The 17861-nt window shown below is 51.1% G+C and overlaps 2 protein-coding genes across 3 annotated transcripts; both read right to left on the bottom strand.

The window, feature by feature from the left end:
* Positions 1–2706: 2706 nt before the first annotated feature.
* On the bottom strand, positions 2707–10864 carry NSUN4 (NOP2/Sun RNA methyltransferase 4). 2 transcript variants are annotated; one of them, XM_075003121.1, is made up of 6 exons: positions 10764–10864; positions 8193–8605; positions 6873–7027; positions 6422–6576; positions 4101–4225; positions 2707–3228 (listed from the first exon to the last, which is right to left on the bottom strand). In XM_075003121.1, the coding sequence occupies exons 1-6, from the start codon at positions 10857–10859 to the stop codon at positions 2952–2954; spliced, it is 1221 nt and encodes a 406-aa protein (XP_074859222.1). In that variant the 5' UTR covers positions 10860–10864; the 3' UTR covers positions 2707–2951. The 2 variants fall into 2 exon arrangements, with proteins under 2 accessions (XP_074859222.1, XP_074859223.1); XM_075003122.1 differs by lacking the exon at positions 6873–7027 and having other exon boundaries at positions 6422–6539.
* A 3546-nt stretch (positions 10865–14410) lies between these two features.
* Positions 14411–17846, bottom strand: UQCRH (ubiquinol-cytochrome c reductase hinge protein). The gene is made up of 4 exons (XM_075003510.1): positions 17702–17846; positions 16787–16822; positions 15631–15792; positions 14411–14690 (listed from the first exon to the last, which is right to left on the bottom strand). The coding sequence occupies exons 1-4, from the start codon at positions 17750–17752 to the stop codon at positions 14658–14660; spliced, it is 282 nt and encodes a 93-aa protein (XP_074859611.1). The 5' UTR covers positions 17753–17846; the 3' UTR covers positions 14411–14657.
* Between the last annotated feature and the right edge of the window lie 15 nt (positions 17847–17861).

The following is a 17861-nucleotide window of genomic DNA, read 5'->3' as shown; positions in this document are numbered from 1 at the left end:
TTACCAAAACAACACAAACGTGAAGCAAGCATGCCTGAAGTGAAACGTGCTGATTTGACACAACATTGACCACTAATGCCGTGTGCTCCTTCTGCAGCCAATCCAAATGCTGCTATGGTTTAGTCGTCACGCCCACATATTCCAGGCACACAAGCCCAATCAGCAAAACTACCCTACCCTGGGAGTTCATCTTGATAACAACAGTCTTGTAGGCCATTGAGATGAAGGATGGCCACTCACATGGCCCACCAACTAGCTTAAGGTGTCCATGGTTGAGCGAGAGTCCTTAATACCAACTCACTATTGGTCAAATAGGAACGCAAGATACTTGCTCCACATAGTTATGGGTGAAATGCATCCCACTGAAGGCCAACGCAAGGCCTCTGCCCCACTGGTGCCCCACTTTTCTAAAGGCTGAAGTGCAGCACAGGAACGAATTGCCATATTGCCATGTTCCCATGGAATTGCTTCTGCTGGACAAACTCTTTAGTCTTCCTGTTGTTCTTCTCTACCATACATTGTAAAGCCTGACTCTTCCGGTCCGATCCACGGAACGCGATTATTTAAACTTCGCTTTATATGGACTGTGTGGTTCCCTTTCAGTGTAGATGACTTATTCAAGCAGACAAGGCAGAAACGTTACAAAAATAGGGAAATGTTAAATCACCACAGCCGACGGGGGCCCAGCCCCTTGGCGTACTTCTCTCCCCACCCCTTCTAAACCTACAGGATGTGCACAGCCAGCTCTCATCCCTTGTGTGAGGTCAACATCCCTATGGGGAACTGGCCCCACTCTCCATCAGATGCACACACAACTACGTAGCCTCCACCCCAAGCATGGCCAGGTGGTGTTAGGTCAGGCCCATGGCTCTGCCCGTGTTCTGTTTGTATTCATGTCTCAGGACATGTGACAAAGCCCCAGAGCAGGGGTCAGCAACCTTTCCAAGGAGGGGCGCTGAAATTTGACCTTTTGGCCTCCATGTACAGTCCGAGTGCCGGTGACACTTTTCAGAGTCACCAACAGTCCTACTTACACAGCTTCATTAATAAATACATGAAGGTGCAGAGCTTTCCCATGGAGGTGGCGGTTGGGAGCATTCACTGCTCTTTTGTTAACCCACAGCCAGCCTGGCTTTGAGCAAGCTCCTGGCTGCATGGGGGAGGAGGGGCGGGGCTGAGCTCCCGCCTCGCATGCTGATGAAAACCAGCTCGTGTGCCGCTCTTGGCAAGCGTGCTGGGGGTTGCTGACCCCTGCTCTAGAGAATTCAGTACAGCCGTACGCAGGAAGGTCTGAGCACGCAACCCCGCTGTTACGCGGCTGATCCCGATTCCTACAGTAAACCCTGGAAATGCACGATTTCCAGTTGCACTTAACTTACTCCCCCCGGGCCCTGGCTCAACCCACGTGGCTTAGAGCTGCCCCTCAGCTCCGCTCACCACCCGCACATACCTCCTGCTCACGCCCCACACCTGCCTCCAGCTCTAGCTCACCACCCCTCAGGTGCGACTCCACCTCAACCTCCCCGACCCCAGTTCAACCCCCCACATGCAGCTCCGGGTCACCACCTGCTCTGGTTCAAACCCCTCACGTGAAGCCCCAGTTCCATCCTCCCGCCCTGGTTTAAACCCCCCGCACGCAGCCCCTGCTCAACCACCTGCGCATGGCTCTGGTTCAAGCCCCCCCCCCGGCCCCCTCTGTCTCTGGTTCAATCCCCCCTGCCCTGGTTTAATCCCCTCGCGCTCCAGTTCAAACCCCCAACCTGCGGCCCAGGTTCAAACCCCAGCAGGGCTCCGGCTCACCACCCCCCCACACAGCTCCGGCTCAGCTCCACCCTTCATGCCCCCCTGCAGCCATAACCCACCCCAGGCCTAGCCCTCCCCCGCCCACCTCCCATGGCCCCAAAGCACCACCAGGCTTAAGTCCCTCCACCCCAGGACTTACCTTCCTGCTGCTTCCCCAGCTGCAGAACGTGTGTTCCACTGGGGAAAGAGCCCGCCCCCCAACTTATGCAAAATTCGGGCCGGAAGCCAGAGGGCAGCTGGGCTGGGAGCGGAGCTAGGCTGGCAGAAGAAAGCCCGTCTGGGGTCAGGCTGAGGGGAGCCTGGTAGTCAGTAGCAGGTTCAGCAGCCGGGAAGAGAGCCTGGGAATAGGGGCTGGCAGTCAGGGGAGCCCAGCAGCCGGGAGTCTGGAAGCTGCCTAGGAGTGCCCAGAGGCCAGCTGCAGAGGCACCAGCATTCACCACCCCTGTTCCAGCAAAATGCCTTGTTCAGGACTGGTCCGGTCCCAAGAGTGCCACACCAGGGAGGTCCAACTGTACTTACCTGCCTTTAGAAAGCTCTTGGTAAGCCATAGCTCCTGTGCAGCACTTCCTAGCAATCACTCAGATGTTCCTCTCTTTTCGTGCATGGCCGTCGGGCTGCCTCTCAAACGCCAGCAGAGGAAAAGCAGGAAGAGATCACAGCAGTTTTACAGATGAGGAAACGGGAGACGCAAATGGCTCAAGGGCTCAGGGCCAAGTGGCTGCAGAACCTGAAACAGAATCCAGGGTGCTCAACCTCCTGGAGATGGGCTCTGAGCATTGGCTCACTCAGGTTATTTTAGAGGCAAGCAGAGTAAGTGGAGGAAAAAAAAACCCAATCAAGCTGCAAGGAAATTGTAGCTAAGTCCTGTGAAGACCCGTTTCCATGAACAGAGAACAAACAGTACAAGCTTAACATGCGTGTATCATTTATTCGCAGTATTTGTGGCAGGGCACAGACATGTCTTGGGGATTTTCAAAGAATCCCAAAGCAAGTTCGTCTCTCTTTGGAACTCCGGATATTTCATTATAGCCTGGAAAAGCTGGCGATCACCTCAGTTCAGAATGCCACAATGGAGGTGCAGCCAGGTGAAGACGAACTGCTCCAACTCACCTCCACCAGAGAGAGGAAAGGTCAAGGAGCTGACACCTCTACCGTTCCCGGCGTAATTTGCAGAAGTAGGTGGGTCCAAAGTTGGCCGGGAGGTGGGGAAGAACAAGCTCCCCCAACCGGCAGTCTGCAAAGAAAGAAAACGTGTCCCGGAAGAGTCTCCTGATGAAGCTTAAGTCTTCGACGCGGACACTGATGTCGTATTCGGTTTCCGCTATCTCAATGGCTCTCTCGACGACGAACTCGTTCTGCAGCTGAGACAGGGAGCAGGTGGAATACACCACTTCCCCTCCCGGTCTGGCAGCGAAGAGTCCAGCACTAGATGGGAGCAGAAGAAAAAGACTGCGATGGGATGTAAAAGAGGAACACCCCCTCACTACTGCGGAACAACCTGGCCTCTAACCCTTTCCTACCCATGGGCGGCATAAATTTTGTTGTGTGAGCCAAGGCGCGCACCACCTGCATAAACACGGCTGGTGACTGTGGCCGCTCTGCTGATCAGCTGAGAGGCATCTGCATCTCTCCTGGGCGGTCAGCCAAGTGCACAGCTTACAGGGAACACTGCTACAGGGGACATTAGCACAGGCTGTCTGACAACAGGGGAAGCCAACCTTCCAGCTGACGAGAGATGGGCAGGACTTCCGGATGCTGCAGTCTAGAGGGCTCTACGCTATCTCTGCAGCGGCACAAGGATTTAACACTGCACTGATCAGCATTTGTCCCATATTCAAACAGAATATGGGCCATTCTGCTGGAAAGGTGACCTTAAGCCGTACACCAGGGTTCATTTCAGCCATGCGCTCCTGGGATGCAGACAGCTAAGTAAGGACGCAGAGAAAGAACGGTGTTGTGCTTGAGGAACTACACTGGGATTCCATACGGAGTTTTGGGCACAGGCTCCTGGAGTGCTCGTTCTGTGCCTCAGTTTCCCATCTCTCAAAAGCGGGTACTACTGATTCTCGTTACACAGGAGCATTGCGAGGATACATTCATTCGTGTCTGAGCAGCGCTGCAGTTCCAGGAACCCACGTTAATTCTCTGAGCAATGTATCATTTGATGCCGCTCCCTCCCTAACACACACACAACCTGAGGAATGGTTTTCTCTGCTCAGCCCAGCAGCCACCCACCAGCATCAGAACCTGGGCAGACAGACAGATCACCACCTTCCGATAGGACCAAGCTCACTCACAGAAGCAGCTGCAGTTGCAGCATCGGCAACATCTGACGCTCCTGCTTTCTGACTCGCCTGAAAATGTTGTTTTCCTCTTCCAGGACAGAGTGCCTGTCTGTCGTGCACGGTACATCCACAAGCACCTGCGTGACAGAAGACTGGGCTCTCAGCTCCGTTCTCCGCCCAATTAAAGCTTGGAAAGTCTTTTCCTTTACCCAATCCCTCCACTAGCACCACACATTCTGATCCAGACAGCTGGTTACACAGCACCCATCACCATGATGAAAGATTGCCGGTACATGCCCTAGACCAGTGGTTTCCAACCCGTGTGCCGTGACGCACTGGTGTGCTGTGAGAACTGGCCAAGTGTGCCGTGCAATTTTATCACTTTCCCCTCATTGTGGCTCTTTGCAGAGCCACCCTAGAAGGGAAACTGACAACCCTGCACCACCTGGGTTTGAGCATCCAGGCTGCCTGAGTCCCAACTGCTGCAGGGTTTGTCACTTTCCCCTCGCAGCAGCCCTGGCAAGGGAGTGGGGTGGACAGGCAGGAGCCTGTTGGAGTTGGAATGAGGTTTGAATGCCGCATCTGGGCTTCAATGGGTTGGCTAGGAGGGGAACCCGCTCTCTAGAACTGCCTTGTACTACACCCTGTGAATAATCGAGTAACTGCTGAACAGTGACTCGATCACGCAACGCCCCATTTGCTCTTTGTTTAGCTTGTTTTATGCACTACTAAGCTGCAAGCTTCTCTGGTCAGAATGCAACCACCGTAAACGTAAGTAAATGTGATGCTTACGAGCAATCGATTCAGCTGAAAAACGTGGGTGTGCTGTGGATGTATTTGTCTCATTGAAGTGCACCGTGTTACCGAAAAGACTAGGAACCGCTGATCTAAACTGTCATTGTTAGCTTGCTCATGAGGTCAGGGGACTGGCAGACTGAACGCTAAATTTTAACAGAGCAGATAAAGGAAACTCTTTCATATCCGGCATTCTGTCATCCAGATCTCTCAAATAACCAGCATTTGAACCGTAAGTAAATTTTAATTACATTTTCTGTAAGTACAGTATAGTGAGAGTGAATACAAATAAATACAGTAAACCCCCGACTTACACGGAGGTTGCATTCTTGCGCAACCCTATGTAAGTCAAATTTCAAGTAATCTGGGGGAGCCAGAAAACTGACCATTGTGGCAGTACTCATCAGTTTCCTGTCTCCTGTAAGTTGCAGACAGTCCAGAGCCTGGTTCTGGGCTGCCCATTGCTCAAAGAAAAGGGTAAATGGACCAGTGCTGCTGCACAGGTCAGTTTCCCCTCTCCTGTCCAAGGTGGCAGCCTGACTCTTGCCACCCCTGCCAGGAGTGGGAAAACCACTCAGCAGTGGTGGTGAGAGTCAGGCTGCCTCCCTTGATAGGAGCAGTTTCCCCGCTCCTGTCGGGGCAGCAGCAGCCAAGATTCAGGAGCCAGGAAACTGAGCAGCGCAGGTCAGTTTCACAGCTCCCCTGCGTGGGGGGCAGCCTGAAGCCAGGCACCAGCTCCCCGCCACTCTGAGTTGCGTTAACCTGAGATATGCGCAACTTGAGTGTGCGTATCTCAGGGTTCTACTGTACAGCAAATACAGTATAAGTTTACAGTGTACAACACTACTGTCGTGGGTAAATAAAGCACTTAGCATACATTTTTGTTTGTTCCTTAATATCTAATCTTGTTTTTCTTTAATGTTATGCCCTGCTACCTCTCTATTACCCAGAATATTTGAATATCCAGCAATCTCCCAGTCCCGGGGTTGCCAGATATGAAAGAGTTTCCTGTAATTTCATGCTTTCACGTTTGTAATTATGTCACCTAAGAGAAGGGAAATTAAACAACAGGCTCTTTCTTGCAGAGCCAGAGTTAAGGAACAAATTCCCCCTCCTCCACCATTGCATAGTTGGATAAATTATGGCTTTTCTCAAAAGCATCCAGCATCTGCCTCCACCAACAGCAAGCAACTCAGCTGCATAGTAGAGATGTTAATGATGAACTGGGTTGGATGAGTCTCACCAGTTATCGTTAATTAGTGAGAGCTGGTGCAGCCTCCCCATGCACACAGAGGTTGTTCCCACCTTGCGGGGCCCACCCCGAGTGGGTCAGGGGGACTCCAGCCCAGCTGCGCTAAAACAACCTCCTTCTCCAGCCCTCACATCTAATTGTTTAGCCAGTTAACTAATCAAACAGGATTTTACATCTCTGCTAGACACATCTACCTTTTCCATCACTTACCCTGTTGTATGTATTCCCCTCTGTGTCCCCCCAGTTTCCATATTTCCATCACTTTTCCATATTTTCCATCACTTACCCTGTTGTACGTATTCCCCTCGATGTCCCCCCAGTTTCTTCCGTCCCAAGAGGTTATGCGCACACCAGCACTGATGCTTTTGGGAACATAGCTACTGAGAACTCTTCGGAGCCTGTTACTGCGGGAAATGGAGATATCATTGGCAGCCAGCTGCTCTGTCATGAGAGAAACAGAACATGTGTTGAAAAGGAACAGGAAGAAAGGTAGCACAGAAGATAAATGCCCAGTTCACATCATCAAAGGAGAGTGATCGGATGGGAAGCATCCATCTGACATTAATGGCAAGGTCTGGGCAGAACACTTCACACTACTATAAGTAGGAGGTAGAGATCCATAAGGAATCTATCGCTTCAACCCTGTAACAGCGACCACCCATTAACCATCTGACCCCATCTAAACCCCGAAACACTATTGGTGGACTGGGAAGGGGGTGATTGTCATCTTAACTTACGGCAACACCCTGTCTGCAGAAGAGCCAGAGTCTTGCCACCAGGTGCTGCACAGAGGTCAAGGACAAGGTCTTCCGGCTGCACATTGAGAGCCAAGACAGGCAAGAGTGATGCTGCATCCAGAAGATAATAGCCAAGAGTTCCTAAATTGTCTGGTCTAGAAAGCCCATGAGTTAATTAAAAACAAAGTTTGTTAGACAAAACTGAACCAAAGTCAAGATTCAGAGCTCAGAAAGCTCAGGTTCATACACATTCATTTTGCCAGAGATCATTAGCTCTCAAGCATGTTTGATGCACGAACAGAACATGTACTCCCAGAAAAATAAAATGTTCCAGAGGGGGAAAACCAATTATATGTTGCTCTAGTTAATGTCTCAGCCACCAACAAATGACTCCTTAAACCACTGTGTTTAGTGCTATGCTTGCTTTAAATATCCTAATGCAATATTATCTGTACAGGTTGAACCTCCCTCATCTGGCACCTTTGGGACCTGACCAGTGTTGAACCAGAAAATTTGCCAAACCATGGGAAGTCAACACTGTCTAGCAACATCACCAACACTTCCAATGCTGACTGGGCTCTGAGAAGACATTGGGGTAAATTACAGCTAAATAACAGCACAGAACACTGAGAGTCAGGACGAGTGGCTGGAAACAAACTTGATGGGATCCCCACATCCCTGATAAATGGACATCCGGCTAACTAAAATCATGCCCAATTACAGATGTTGCCACACCAGAGAGCTTCATTGTGTATTTTAAAAAACCCACTGATACTCTTGTTCATCTCTCTCCACTACATTTTACAGGTCCATTAAGGCCGCATGGAACCAGCAGTTCAGCCGTCAAAACATCTTGAAATTAAGTTCAATGCAGCTAAATAAAACACTACATTACATGTGACGAATGGGGAGGCTTTTACTTTTATTACTCAGTGAGTGCTAGTTATGAAGACAATTCCTATAGGGTAGCCTCAAACCAGAGCATGAACATCTGCTTTCAGGGAGGAGTTGGGGGAAAGGAATCGTAACGAGTATACCTATAGCATAATAACCTCAGACTTTCTAAAGTGTTACAGAACAGTTAACAACAATACCTAGTTTATAGGCAGCATTTGTCATCAGTAGATCTCAAAGTGCCTTATAAAGGAACTCAGTATCAATCTGTCTATTTTACAGATGGGGAAACTGAGTCACGGCATAACAAAAGCCATTTGCACAAGCCCACCCAAGTGGGTGACAAATCCAGGAACAGAACCCACCTCTCCTGGATTCTAATCCAGTGCTCTAGCCACTAGGGCACACCGCTTCAAAGACCCATACCTTGCAGGAGGAAAGCGACTGATGTCGCCTCTGGAGAATACGTAACATTTGATGTTTGGGCTGATGGACTGAGAGAGCAAGGATGGTGCCTGTGGTTGTTCCACACACAACTGCTGACGGTGGACTTCCTGGGGCGCTGTTTGCTCACCCCCCACTTGTTCTACAGGTGAATCTGCTTGCACATGATTAGCTGCTTTCTGAGATTCATAAACAAAATCCACAGCATTTAGCAGTTCCAGCTTTTGGCTCACTCTGTTAGGGTGAGCAAAGTTGTTGACCAGAGCACCGTATTTCTGTTCCGAGAGGAGGCTGACGCGAATCGAGGGCCACAGGTTGCCAAACTGAACGCTATAGTTCATGTCAAAGTTCTGCAGCGCCAGCCGAGTGGCTGAGATCTTGGGGGCAGTGTTAGCCTTTGGAGGAATTCAAAAAGTTAGGCACGTGAAAGAACCAAATAATTTTATATGCTAGCAACATTTCATGGCGTCTGCAATCAAGACCAAAGAAAGAGCATGGCTCTGCTTTCCCACTGTTACACCGGGTATTTCTGTGAATGCCTGATCCGGAGGAAAGTATCAGAGAGGTAGTCATGTTACTGTGTACCCTCAAGAACAACAAGAAGTCCTGTGGCACCTTATAGACTAACAGATATTTTGGAGTATAAGCTTTTGTGGACAAAGACCCGCTTTGTCAGATGCATCTGATGAAGCAGGTCTTTGCCCACAAAAGCTGATGCTCCAAAATATCTGTTAGTCTATAAGGTGCCACAGGACTTCTTATTGATTGGGTGGAAGTTAAAACTCCCCTTGGGACAGGCTCTCTCAGAAGTACTGAACATAATGGTGGTAAAGCAGTGCTATGTTCCTGATTGTTCCCAATCCCAAAAGCTGAGACACTGTGTCCCAGACAATCCTAGGAGGCAGCTGTTCTGCCCATTGCACAGATGGGGAAAACAAGGCAAAGAAAGACTGGGTAAATTGCACTCACTCTGAGACTAACAAGAACAAATATGTAGAGTAGGGAGGGCAGACTGCCTCACTTCAGCCCATTTTTACAAGATCCATTAAACCCATGTGGAAAGGAGGCCTGGATGCTGGTGGCTGTGGGGCGTTAGTATTTAAAAATTTAAAGAGCAGCTGGGCAGCGTAGCCATAGTGGAGGGCTGCGAGAAAGATCTCCCAGCACTCTATATAAACCACCCCCATAAAGGGACTAACTCACAGTGCTGGGAGCATAATTTACATCACTGGAATTTGCTGCACTTGGGCATATATTTCAAGCCTGTAAACCAGGAAGTTGCAGTACGGTAAGGTGCTGGTGTAAACAGCCTTAGAAAAGGGGCTTCGGGGGGGTGGGGGAGGGATTTAGGGATGGGAAGGAGCATAGGAGAGAAAGATAAGCCATTAGATGGGAGAATTCAGGTTTTGTGGGATTAACTGGGGCGAGAAGGAAGGGATAAGGGGTGGGGGCAGAATTTTGGGCTGGTGGAAGTGGCAGAATGATGAAGGAATGATTAATGGGGGCTGAGTGGAGGAGGAGGAATGATTTTAGAGGAGGATTTAGGGGGATTAGTGGAATGGATAAGGAAAAACAAGTGGATTTTTAGGGATGCGATAGGCAGATTTTAGGGGAATGACATGGAATTTGTGGGCAGAAGACAGTGATTTGGGGTGTGGGAGAAGATGCTGGAGGATTGATGGGAATGGATGGATGGGGAGCAGAATGATTCTTGGATGCAGTGGGGGCTAGGGGGAAAAGGAGGAAGGGATCCATTTCAGGGCAGGGGAGGATAGTAGGGGTTTGTGGAGTTGGGTTTCAGGAGACAGCCACGAGGCTGGGTAAGTAACTGGGCCTGCTGAATCCCAAGGTGCGGTGGAAGAATTTCAGTGGAGGAGAAGTGGGAGGGGAGGATAGGGCAGGGCAGGGCAGGGCAGGGCAGGGCAGCTTTGCGGGAGATCAACAGGATGTAGGGAGAGGAAGGGTGGGAGCGGCATTGGGGAGAATAATTTGATAAGGTGGGGAATGGTTTTGGGGTAACTGGGGGAGTGACAATTGGGGGGCACATTCCAGGTGCAGCGGAGCAGGGAAATGGATCTGGGGGACAAATTCCAGGGGGTACAGTGGGGGGGGGATGCTGGAGAAGCAGATGCCGGGGGGCAACAGGGGAGGGGAATGGCTGGGGTGGATGCCAGGGAGGCGGGGACCGGTAGGGGGCAAATGCACGGGGGCAAGGGGGGAGGGGAATGGCTGGGGGCTGGATGCCAGGAGCAGCGGGGGAGGGCAACAGTGGGGGCAGATACCAAGGGGGCAGCGAGGGAGGAGCAGATGCCGGCGGTGGGGTTAGTGGGGGAGGGGAACGGTTGGGGGGCAGATGCTGAGGGGGGCACCAAGGGACGGGCGGATGCGGGGGGGGGGGGGGAAATGGAACGGTGGGGGAGGGGCGGATGCGGGGGAGGGGAATGGAACGGCGGGGGAGGAGGGAAATGGAACGGTGGGGGAGGGGCGGGAATGGCGCGGCGGGGTGGGCGGGGGGGACCCGCTGGGGGCTGATCGGCTCCCGGCGCCTCTCACCCATTTTTTCTTGTACCGGTACCGGCGGGGGGGCAGCCCGAGGCCCGCCAACCCCCCCGGCAGCAGCCGCCGCGCCGGGCCCCTGAGCGCCGCCATGTTGTGCGCCGCCGGACCGGGCACGCCGGGAACAGGCGCCGCAGCTGCAGGGTCCGGCCCGCGCCGGGGAGGCAGTTCCCGCCAGCTGGGGGTGGGGCAGCCCGCGGGCCCCGCCCTGGGACCACGCGCCGACCCGCGGCACGGGGATCCCCAGCTCCGTGCTGGGGAGCCCCTCCCCCTCCAGAGCCCCCCCGCATGGGGATACCCCCCTTCTGCACTAGGAGAGCTCCCCGCCGCATGGGGACACCCAGCTCTATACTAGCAGGCGCCCCCCCCCGCATGGGGATACCCCCCTTTTGCACTAGGAGAGCCCCCCCCTCCCCTGCATGGGGATCCCCAGCTCTATGCTAGCAGGCACCCCTCCCCCTCCAGAGCCTGCCCCCGCATGGGGATACCCCCCTTCTGCACTAGGAGAGCTCCCCGCCGCATGGGGACACCCAGCTCTATACTAGCAGGCGCCCCCCCCCGCATGGGGATACCCCCCTTCTGCACTAGGAGAGCCCCCCCTCCCCTGCATGGGGATCCCCAGCTCTATGCTAGCAGGCACCCTACCCCCTTCCAGAGCCCCCCCCCCGCATGGGGATACCCCAACCCACTCTGCATGGGGTTATCCCAGCCCCTCCAGCACCCCCACAGCTTCAAGCTCTCCCTGTCTGTGTTAGGGAAGCTGGCTCCCTCCCTCACCCCCGCCCCCCAATCATCACAGCATCTGAAAACACTTTACCAAGCGTGGGGGAAATCACTCAGTGGTTCGAGCATTGGCTTGCTAAACCCAGGGCTGTGAGCTCAGTCCTTGAGAGGGCCATTTAGGGTTCCGGGGCAAATAAAAAAGGGGGACTGTGCTTGGCTCTGTCAAAAGGGCAGGGGACTGGACTGGACTGGACTGGACAGCCTCCCCCAGTCCCTTGCAGCTCTATGAGAGTGATGTGGCACAAACAGTGCTGAATTACACTATCCAATAGACCCAGGGTATAATGAGCCCAAAAGGATGACAGTAGGGGCCATTAACAGGGACCCCTGCAGAGTAACTGCTTGCACTGTACCCAGCATGTACATAGACAAATGATTTCGGCCTCCAGAGCTGACAAGCTAGCACATCTTTCACTTGCTTAAATTCATTGTATCAATGAACCTTGGTGCAGCATCAGCAACCTTGCATGGCTGGCTTCCGCAATGAAAAAACAGACATCCAGTGCCCACTTGGCAATTTTCTAACTAATTTTTTTTTAAAAAGCACAGTTCTTTCAACCAGTTTTACACACAGCATGCTTAACACTTCAAAGTACTTCTAGCTAGGAAGTGTTCACTTGCAGCATTTTAATATATCACCAATTACCAGTTTCTCTATACGTTAGAGGTCATCCACGAGTTCGTTTACCTCGGGTCCACCATCACTGACACCCCGTCCTTGGAGACTGAGCTAAATAAGAGGATCGGTAAAGCAGCCACAACTCTGTCCAGACTCAGCGAGAGAGTGTGGAATAACAAGCTGTACACTCACACCAAAATGCAAGTCTACAGAGCCTGCATCCTCAGCACCCTCCTTTATGGCAGCGAGACTTGGACCCTGTACACCCACCAGGAAAAGAGGCTGAACGTCTTCCACTTGCGCTGCCTCAGGTGCATCCTTGGAATATCGTGGAAGGACAGAGTGTCCAACACTACCGTCCTTGAGCAAGCTGGAATCCCAACTACGCACACCCTCCTCAGGCAGCGGTGGCTCCACTGACTTGGCCATGTCCACAGGATGAATGATGGAAGGATCCCGAAAGACATCCTGAAGGGCGAGCTAGCCTCTGGCAAAAGACCTCCCAGACACCCCTAGCTGCGCTACAAAGATGTTTGCAAGAGAGACCTTAGGGAAGTACACATCAAGCCAGACAGCTGGGAGGAGCTGGCAGACGATCGCAGCAGATGGAGGCAGGAACTATACAAGAGCCTTCAGAAGGGTGAGTTGGGGATCTGACAGCTAGCAAAGGAGAAGGGAGCCCACAGAAAGCACAGCAAGGACCCGCCAGACACCCATTACATATGCAAGAGATGCAGCAAGGACTGTCACTCTCGTGTGGGTCCTCACAGTTACAGCTGACGCTGCAAACGAGGATGCCAAACAGAACTACGAAGGGCGCGATCCATAGTCTACGTAGACTGATGGATGCTGCTACTACTACTACTACTACTACTACTACCAGTTTCTATGGCTCAAGAAAGAACATGAAGATCTCATACTCATGCCAGGGCTCTGAGGATGGTCCATTTAATCCATTCCCCATAGAAATACAGAACACACTGGTAGTAAGACAGACAGTTCTTGAATTTAAAAGCAGACATTTTACATTTCATTGCCTGACGCTGCAGACCAGAGGGAAAATATTCATAGAGTTACTCGTGACATCCCACCAAGTTACCCATTTTGTTAGTCTTCAGAGTGGTACTGGACTGCTTTTTTGTTTCGATAAGTTACCCATGGAATCATTAACAACAATTATTAGATGCTAAAGGTAAATCTTAATTCAGCACAAGTCTCATTTGTCCTACAAAGAGCTACATTGTGCCAGCCTTATTGCAGACTCCACAAGATGTGGACCCACACTTGTAGTAAAGACTAATAGTTTCGAGTGCCCCCTTTGAGATCTTCAAACACCAAACCTACAGTGCATTCCCCTTTAGGCTGTGTGGAGTACCCAAAGTCAATAGAGTTCAACCATGATAGGTCTACAGTGTTTTACCCAAACTCACAAGTTGGGCTCTGGAACGAGCGTAGAATTTTAACTCTATTTTGAGACTTTTGATATGTTGAGAGGCAGGGCACTTCCCTAACCACATCTGTAACTGTATCATTTTGCCTTCTTAGGTCTCTTTATGACAAGACTGCAAAGTATATAGAAGCCTAGGAACGACCCCCACTGCTCCTGCTCTCAGCAGCTGAGCCAGTACCTAACTCTTGGAGCGTATTACCCAATCCCTGCAGTAAGAGCTAGCTGCTCAAATCTTCCTTACAATGCATTTGCTCTGTGTGCATCAACATAGAATTGTTGAAGCCAATACAGTTATGCTGGTGAAAATGCTGCTGTTATCAGTGCATTTAATAAGCCTATTAGACATGGTCTAAATCTGCATACACTTATTGCAACTACTGTACAGCTAGAGATACCAGGGACAGTGTTTTAAAGTCAGAGGGCTGTTTAAAACAATTGGGGATCTTTTCTGTTACACAACAGGTCTCTACCCCTTTTCTTGAGTGTAGTCAGGAGATAACATGCCCATTCCTTGTAGGAGAAGAAATGTAAGTAACTTATGCCTTCCTGCTGATTAAGGCAAGATACTGACAGATCTGAAATCTAGTCACGAGGTACAAGGCATATGAGACCCAGAAATCGTCTCTTCAGAGTTTCAATCAAGCAAAAGGCCATATGACCTATTTGATCCTAGCAAGACACGCAGTGGGCAATGGTTGTGCACAAGGGAATTCTACAACAGAGAAAAATCTCTCCCTTTCCACAATCACTCCCCCCATCTAGTAGCTATAAAAATGAAACCATTTCCACAGGAACTTTGAATAAGTTTAATGTTGAAAAAAGTCAGACATCAGATGGTATTGCTACAGCTGCAAACTTTTCACAGAATATAGACGCAGTGACATGTTGGCACCTGATCACCGCAGCACAGCCAGGAAGCTGTTGGTTTATACAGTACATTCACAATAAGGGGCAGCAAACAGCACTTGGAATCCAAAGAGAACCTGCACTGTGTTCCAGCTGACTGACGGAAGGCAGATAACGGAAGTCGCTCCCACATTTACTTCAGACTTTTGAAGAGTTTGTGAGCCACCTAAAAAGACAAGATGAAGAAAGCGTTCATTAACTGATGGATTCACTCAACACAATGGCCTAAAGAACTGGAAACCACATTTGCACCCTCCACTTTCCTATCACCTGCATCTCAGATTGACTTGAACAGGGTCAAGATAATTAGGAGACTGATCACAGAGAAGCCTGTGTCCCTTGACCATCCATAATTTTCTAATCAGATGACTTTGCCTTTCTTCAAATAAATGTACAATGGTTTCAAGAATATTTCATACCAATTACTATAAGCTCATAAAGTAGGAATATTTAAGGTATTTTTAAAGCCACATTGTCTTCAATGCCAATAGTTCAAATTAATCCACCTGTTTCAGAGGTGACTGGTAATTAGTAGTGTTACAGCAGCGCACACTCATCAGCACGTGTCCCTCTAAAAATAAACAAAGCCACACGCCTGCATTGTTCTTATTTCATATAAGATGTTCAATAAAGGTAATGGTTAATTGACAGAACAACAAAAAGCAGGAACAAATTAATATTTTAAAAAGTCACCCCACAGAATCAAGGTTCAGAGTTCTTCAAAATTTCATGCATGACATTGCTTCAGTACATAATTATTCATTGTACTCTGCAATCAAACAAAGTCTGTTAGAGCATCATCAGGAGCCTTATGTAGACAATCTGATCTGCAGTCAGGGCACCAGGCTAGAGAGCAGGAGGCTTGGGTCTGCTTCTGGCTCTGTCACCGACTTGCTGGGCGACTTTCACCTCTGAGCCACAGCTTCCCAAATCCATTGAGTGGTAATCGTGATACTGGCCTTCCTTGCAAAGTGCTTTGAGATCCACTGGTGAAGAGTGTGAGGTAACAGCCAGGTGTTATAGAAATATGGTAGTCATTCGGTCACATCCCATTAGAAATTGCAAACCAACACAAATGACTGGGCATCAGCCTCTGCTGGACTTACACAGTGGTCCCTGGCATGCAGGAAGTCAAACAGCTCTTCTGTACAGTCTTCCTGTGTGTGGGACCTTGAGGACACTCGCGTATCACACAGCTCCAGCTTCTCCCTTGCCTTCACACACTTCTCAGTCTGCTCACATTGCTCCCTTAATACTGTTAAAGGATCCTGAGGGTCAGGTTCAAAAAGAAAGAACAATTAGTCTGATAAACCAGACTGGTTGTAGAGTTACTTATTCTTACATGGTCAGGTGCAATTTACACACAAACTATAGGTTTTGAGAGTTTAGACCATATTTCAAAATCAAATTCAAACGTACGCTAAAAGGTAACAGATACATAAAATGATACCCAGGCATACCAAGCCCTAAACTGGGGGCTTATCCTCAGCTAGGTAAATTGCCCTTGCTCTGTACCTCTTCTAAGAAATGGAAAACAAATCACCACAAGTTAGCACCATTTGCGGTGCGAGAAGCCTTCATGGCTCTCAGAATGAAAGTCTATCACCCTATAAATTACACATTGTAACCAGAGGCCGATAATCAGCAAGACCATATAAACGTACAGATAAAAACCCCATGCACCTGCATATGTACAAACAAGTCTTATTTTGCATGCTACCAGATAGACCTAAACATATGGTTGCATTAATACAAAATTGAACACACACGTTGACTAAAAAAAACAGGTCTTTAGACATTAGCCAATTCTATTATTGTGTATGCTGCATAATAAAACTCCACAAGTGTTTAATTTCATCAATTCCTCATCTGGCTTTAATTTGACACCACCTAAACAGAATAAAAAACAAAATCGAAAAGGGACAAGTTTAATCAAAGATAAATAAAATTCAAATCCATTATAAAGCATGTATGCTTCTTGGAGCTTATCTACACTAGTCTGGATGCAGGAAATGGAGCTCTCAGGGGTCACAGCAGACCCCTGTACTCCTCTCCAGACACAAGGAGTAAGGGAAGTTGAAAGGAGAAACTCGCCCATCCACTTTTCCCTGCAGACACAGGCAAGTTAGCCAAAAACAGATACGCAACTTTAGCCATGCCAATTGCGCAGCTAAAATTGATCTATCTTCGGTCAACCCTCTTTGCCTAGCACAGACACAGCCTTGCATATCTTTCCTTGGGTGGCCAAGTTCTCTCTCTTACCACTAGCTCTGCCTCCTCCTCTTCCTCCTCTTCTCCCTGGGGAAGCACATCGCAGATACAAGTCAGATACATCGCGCCACACCGAGAGCCGGGCTGCCACCGCGCGCGGCGAGCACGTACGGAGCAGGAGAGCCCCTTCCGCAAGCGAGGTGCCGGCTGCCGAGGAGCGTCTCTCGCTGCCCCGGCTCGGGCCCGTGCCAGGCACCGAACACGCGAGGTTAATTTCTGCGTTGAACACGCCGACTCCGCACCCCGCCTTTCAGGCAGGGAACGGGGAGCGGGGCCGTAAATCCGGTGCCGCAGACCCGGGGCTCTGCCGCAGGACTTTCCCCCCCCGCGGGGCTGTGGGGTTCGCACACGCGGTCCCACTCCCGCGGGTGTCGCTGCCCCGTTGTGCCCCGGTACCCCGCAGCGTAAAGCCGGTCAGCCGCGCTGGGCTGCCCCGCCCCCGAAGGAGCGGGCTACGGGGACAGGTAAGGGACATCACTGAGGGATGGACGGGCAATGCGCGTGCCGCGCCGCGGAGCACAAGAATGGAGGGGGTACGGAGGCCGGCAGGGGACATAATTATGGGGGGGAGGGGGCAGGGCCGTGCCGCGTGCCGGGACCCGAAGACTGGAGTACCGGAGCCGGCAGGGGACAAACATAGGGTGACGGGTCACCGTGCCGGGGCCCCGAGGACAGCAGTACTGGGGCCGGCAGGGGACAACTATTGGGTGACGGGACAGGGCCGTGCTGCGCGCCGGGCCTCAAGGACAGGAGCATAGGGGCCGGCAGGGGACACAGTTCTTGGGTGGGAGGTAGGGGGCGTGCCGGGCCCCGCGGATAGGGCACAGCGGGACAGAGGCGGACTCCGGCCTCGCAGCTGCCGTGTCCCAGGCTGAGCGGGAGGGAGGGCGGCCGGACCTGCCTCACCTCAGGATCCCCACTGCCGCGCTCCAGCATCTCCTCGTCTCGCAGCCCCATTGCCGCTCTGCTGCTGCTGCCTCCCCCGCTGCGCTCCGGCCGGGCTCCCTCCCAGGCGCAGAAGGACTCGCCAGGGTCACCCGCCGGAAGCCCCTCCTCTCCGATGCGC

The sequence above is a fragment of the Carettochelys insculpta genome, chromosome 9, assembly GCF_033958435.1.
Source record: "Carettochelys insculpta isolate YL-2023 chromosome 9, ASM3395843v1, whole genome shotgun sequence".
NCBI classification, from domain to species: domain Eukaryota; kingdom Metazoa; phylum Chordata; order Testudines; family Carettochelyidae; genus Carettochelys; species Carettochelys insculpta.
The sequence above is the reverse complement of the archived record's forward strand: the minus strand, read 5'-3'. Positions and strand labels throughout refer to the sequence as shown.